This window comes from Salvelinus sp. IW2-2015, linkage group LG28 (assembly GCF_002910315.2).
Source record: "Salvelinus sp. IW2-2015 linkage group LG28, ASM291031v2, whole genome shotgun sequence".
NCBI lineage: Eukaryota > Metazoa > Chordata > Actinopteri > Salmoniformes > Salmonidae > Salvelinus > Salvelinus sp. IW2-2015.
Window position 1 is genome coordinate 17,506,325 of NC_036868.1, and position 5,468 is coordinate 17,511,792.

The window sequence follows — 5,468 nt, forward strand, 5'->3', positions numbered from 1 at the left end:
TGCTGACTCAATTTCCAGCCCCACTCCTAATGCTGTCACCGCCTTCCTCCTCATCTGCCTCTCTTTCTTCAACACCTTTTTTCTGTTCCCCCTCCACTATCACCCTTCCTCCTATGGGAAGAAGAGGGATCTACAGAGCTCTAAGAGGATTGCAGTAGGCCTTCCATCAGGGTCACTTAACACAGGTCACCATAACCTGTACTGCACTTGTGCTCTTAGCACTGCTCTGAACTCACACTACCTCCTAACCACAGATCTAGGACCAGATTACCTACCCAATCTTAGCCTTAACCATTAGGGGGATAAACAAAAGATCTGACCCTGTATCAGTGTTGAGGGGGGAGTTCTAGCTACATCCAAACTCACACTTGTGTAAGCTTTACCCACCTACACACACCATCCATGCTGTGATACTCTCATACAACCCCAGATTCAAACTGACTGACTGTCTGTCTGTCTGTCTGTCTGTCTGTCTGTCTGTCTGTCTGTCTGTCACTCATCTCATTACACATCTCAGTGTATACTTCGTGGAAACCTGTCTGCACGCACAGATGATCACTTTATGAAGGTACTGATAGGTGGGTGGAGACCACCCTCCGATGGCCACAACAAATCATTGCATGCACAATATGGGTTACTGAGTTCTTGAACTACTATCTAGGCCTACTGGAGATACCTTCTAGCGGTTGGGAAAATAAGTAGACTACATTTGAAAGCAAAACAAAAACTATAGCCTATTCATTGTGTGCATGTTTTCAACTAGTGTTGATGTAGTCAGTAAAAAGGCTACAATGGGTTGTTTACATTGGCCTGGAGAAAGATATTACATTGTTTGTTTCCTGGTTTGACGTTGACATCACCACGTCATGAATACTGTGTAGCTAGTCGTGCCCCTACAGTGCCTGTTGTGACAGCATCTCTCTAGCCTTTTAGCACTGGGCTGAACCTGCACTTTCTCTCGCGGTAAGAAGCCTCATTAAAATAACACGTTTCGATAGGAAATTGCACAGAAAATGCATGAAAATATTTGACAGTGCGTTTGTTGACCATCTGTAGCCTAATATATTAACTAATGTTAGGCTATGAGCCATTTTTATTGAACAAAAGTTACAGAACAGTACAAAACTCACTATATATAAACTATGCATGTATACATTTAATTGTATCACTTGTAGCCTATCACTAGGCTATACATACTGAATAGTAGCCTAGCCTTGTATAGCCTAAGTTAGATTCCCATTTGCCAATAAACAGAAGCCTATTGGCTTCGGGTCTTTTTCAAAGTCAATATTATTTCAATGTCACTCTGCAGACGTCATGTCTCTTTTGCAGCAAAGGCTACGATATGTTGTGCATTTCAGCCAGAATTTCCATTTAAATGTTGGAATGTTGGAACTGGTTGACCATCATATTTAATTGCAACTTTTATCAACCGGATAAACCTAATATATCAAGACTCATATTAGGTTTTTATTATTGCCATAACTAACAATCATACTTTGCAGTCACTTTGAGATGGGCGAGTGGAAAAGTCAAGGCTGGTGGATGTCACGACTGCCGCAAGCGGCGCTGCGGATTTTCCAGCGGCAGCAGCAGACAATAGCACAGGGAGGAGGCAGCATCGGGCTCCCTCTCCGGCCAGAATCCGGGAATGCGCCTCAAAATCAGCCCCAAAATCCTCCAGCATATCCAAAAATATAGTTTCAAAAGGAGGATCGAGGAATAAGGTAGTAAACGAGGGGCTTAGGACCGCTGTCGAGAAGGAGATCGAGAGATGCGACGTTGCAGCTGTTTACCCAGATGGTGCTGAAACGGATGCTGTCAATGCCAACAGGGCGGATGCTAGCAGAGAAGAAGATACAGAGGAGATATTTCACCAGATTCTCAAACCCGTAGTTCGTCGTTAGAGGTATCCCTGCCTCAAAGGCCTGTCTTCCCAACATATTGGGTCATTTGTAAGTCGCTCTGGATAAGAGCGTCTGCTAAATGACTTAAATGTAAATGTAAAATGATACCGGCTCCAGCACCGCGTGTTTGGTGAAAGGGAAAACGAAGAGGCCGGGAGGGGATTCGGTGAAAGCTTCAGCGGGCTACTGCAGGTACAGAAGCGGGGAATACGTGGGCTGCGGGCCGGGCCTTAGTCTGTGGAGCGAGGATTGCTTGCAGACTGAACTCTGCACTTCCACCTACATAAGAAACTGAAGAGAAGCATCAGCAAGATGCACACGGCTGACAGCGCGGATGCCGAGCCGGAGCCGTCTATAGGGACCATAGAGGCGGAGTTCGTGACACAGCAAGACGAGGGCCTTGAGGACGAACTGGAGAGACTGGTGGATGAGAATGAAGATCTAAAGGTTTGGCATCACTGACATTCAATAATATTCAATGTATACAAACACAATGTTTTTGCAGATCCAGTAACTGAACTGGTAGGCCACTTTTTGTTTGATAAGATTCAATTTAGGCCTATTCCCCAAAGTTTGGCATTACTAACATATGCTCATATATTCCAATGTAATCGTATATATATATATATATATATATATATATATATATATATATATATATATATATTAGCATAAGTGAAAAGGTAGGCTTATTTCGTGTTTGATGATAACACTGCAACTGAGATAGTATTAATATTCCATGCATATTCCCCAAGGTTTATTATTAGGGATATACTGGAAAACTGTATGTTGATACAATGAACAAGCATATTTTTTAGCCCACTGGGTAGGCTAAGTGAACAGTTGTTATTCTTTCTGTAACATTTGCAAAGAACTGGTGTAGAAATGTGCCTAGTTCCCTTGGTTTGTTATTGATGCTTGCGAAAGCTAAATGATTTAGGTAGCCCTATAGCTACAAGGCAAACCCCTCTTCCCTATTCAGAACAATGAATGGCACCATCCTGTGTTTAGCCTACTTCTATTCATTGATTGACATAATAATGAATAAGACCCTATTGATCGGTTCAGATTAGCTTGTCCCTATTCAATTACATCATCTTCAGAGGACCTAAACACTCCAACAATACCAATAATGCTGAAGCGTGAGCCCACGCCCCCTGTTGGCTACCAGTGCCTGATTGGCTGATCACTCATATTGATGTTCCAGATGGAGATCGAGGAGATGAGGACGGAGATGGACGAGATGCGTGACACCTTCTACGAGGAGGACACGTGCCAGCTGCAGGAAATGAGGCGCGAGCTGGAGCGAGCCAATAAAAACTGCCGGATCCTCCAGTACCGGCTGAGGAAGGCTGAGAGGAAGAAGCTGCGCTATGCCCAGACAGGAGAGATTGACGAGGAACTACTGAGGAGCCTGGAGCAGGACCTGAAGGTAGGGAGGGAGGAAGGGTACGTAGGGTTGATATTTAAACTCATTTATTTAATTAGTTAGTTGATGCGCTGTCCACTCACTTAGATAATTGATTCAATCAACTTTTAATCAATGTCCCTGATTCTGTCTAATGCAGGTAGCGAAGGATGTGTCTGTGAGGCTCCACCATGAGCTGGAGAATGTGGAGGAGAAACGCACAAAGACAGAGGACGAGAATGAGAAACTGAGGCAGAAACTCATTGAGGTGGAGGTGACTAAACAGGCCCTTCAGAATGAGCTGGACAAAGTCAAGGAGGTAAGAGCACACACCCACAGCACGCTATATAATCTATACAGCACATATATTCCTATAATACATATTACATAGGGTTATTCTGTTATTCAATTCCTAACAGTCACAGAAGAGAAGAGGAAGCAAGGAGGTTCAACGGTCTGACAAGAAGTCTGCCCAGACCCCAACAGAGGTGAGAGCTCAATATGAAATGGTTTTATCCTAGAAATAAATAAAAAGTGATTTTGTTGCAAACACCAGCGAGAGTTGTGTCTGCTGTACTGTACATCTGAAATTCATCTTCCTTCCACTTCCCCCTCTCTCAGGACCACAACGAGGACCTCAAGTGCCAGCTGGCCTTCATCAAGGAGGAGGCCGTGTTGATGAGGAAGAAGACAGCTAAGATCGACAAGGAAAAGGACCGGCTGGAGGCGGAGCTACAGAAGTACCGCTCCTTCTACGGGGACCTAGACAGCCCCCACCCCAAGGGTGAGGCCGGGGGACCCCCCAGCACCCGTGAGTCCGAGCTGAAGCTGCGTCTGCGTCTGGTGGAGGAGGAGGCTAACATCCTAGGGAGAAAGATTGTGGAGCTGGAGGTGAGAGAGACAGGATGTGCTGCAGAGGGTTTGATGTAGGTTGTATGATGTATGTCATGAAAGAGACCAGGAAATAAGTTTGCACTTGGGAACACAACTGTTCCAAGCATTTCTGTTAGTTCGGTTCAGAAGCTGCTTTCAGAGAGAGGATGCTAGTGATTCATAACAAAACTGATCAATCGTTTTTCATGTCATGTGTTTCCAGGTGGAGAACCGGGGACTGAGGGCCGAGCTGGACGACCTCAGGGGAGAAGGGGAGGGAGAAGGGGGGTCCGGTGGCGGGGCTGGGGACAACACACACACACACACACACACACACACACACACACACACAACACACACACACACACACACACACACACACACACACACACACACACACACACACACACACACACACACACACACACACACACACACACTACACTCCTACCTTCAGGTCCTGCTCCAGGCTCCTCAGTAGTTCCTCGTCAATCTCTCCTGTCTGGGCATAGCGCAGCTTCTTCCTCTCAGCCTTCCTCAGCCGGTACTGAGGATCCGGCAGTTTTTATTGGCTCGCTCCAGCTCGCGCCTCATTTCCTGCAGCTGGCACGTGTCCTCCTCGTAGAAGGTGTCACGCATCTCGTCCATCCCGCCATCTCCCCGATCTCCATCTGGAACATCAATATGAGTGATCAGCCAATCAGGCACTGGTAGCCAACAGGGGGCGTGGCTCACGCTTCAGCATTATTGGTATTGTTGGAGTGTTTAGGTCCTCTGAAGATGATGTAATTGAATAGGGACAAGCTAATCTGAACCGATCAATAGGGTCTATTCATTATTATGTCAATCAATGAATAGAAGTAGGCTAAACACAGGATGGTGCCATTCATTGTTCTGAATAGGGAAGAGGGGTTTGCCTTGTAGCTATAGGGCTACCTAAATCATTTAGCTTCGCAAGCATCAATAACAAACCAAGGGAACTAGGCACATTTCTACACCAGTTCTTTGCAAATGTTACAGAAAGAATAACAACTGTTCACTTAGCCTACCCAGTGGGCTAAAAAATATGCTTGTTCATTGTATCAAACATACAGTTTCCAGTATATCCCTAATAATAAACCTTGGGAATATGCATGGAATATTTAAATGGGATCTATCTTTCTCAGGACTGTTGTCTCAAGCAAGGCGCGGAGATAGAGTCGTGTTCGGCCTGAGTTCCCAGTCGGGTCTTCACGGGCACTAGACGATACTCGGGTGGTGGAATGGAAGAGGAGTTGGTT

General features: G+C 45.5%; 1 protein-coding gene across 2 annotated transcripts in view; it reads left to right on the plus strand.

Annotated features, from left to right (window-relative positions):
• The first annotated feature begins 2,081 nt into the window (after positions 1–2,081).
• The window catches only part of LOC111954113 (microtubule cross-linking factor 3), a 9,741-nt gene continuing 6,354 nt past the window's right edge, over positions 2,082–5,468 (plus strand). Inside the window, exons 1-3 of one of the 2 annotated variants that reach the window (XM_070435790.1) lie at positions 2,082–2,354; positions 3,115–3,339; positions 3,476–3,634. In XM_070435790.1, the coding sequence (XP_070291891.1) occupies positions 2,220–2,354; positions 3,115–3,339; positions 3,476–3,634 (519 nt within the window). In that variant the 5' untranslated portion in view covers positions 2,082–2,219. The remainder of the gene's footprint in view (positions 2,355–3,114; positions 3,340–3,475; positions 3,635–5,468) is intronic. The other variant, XM_023973611.3, reaches the window with a different exon arrangement.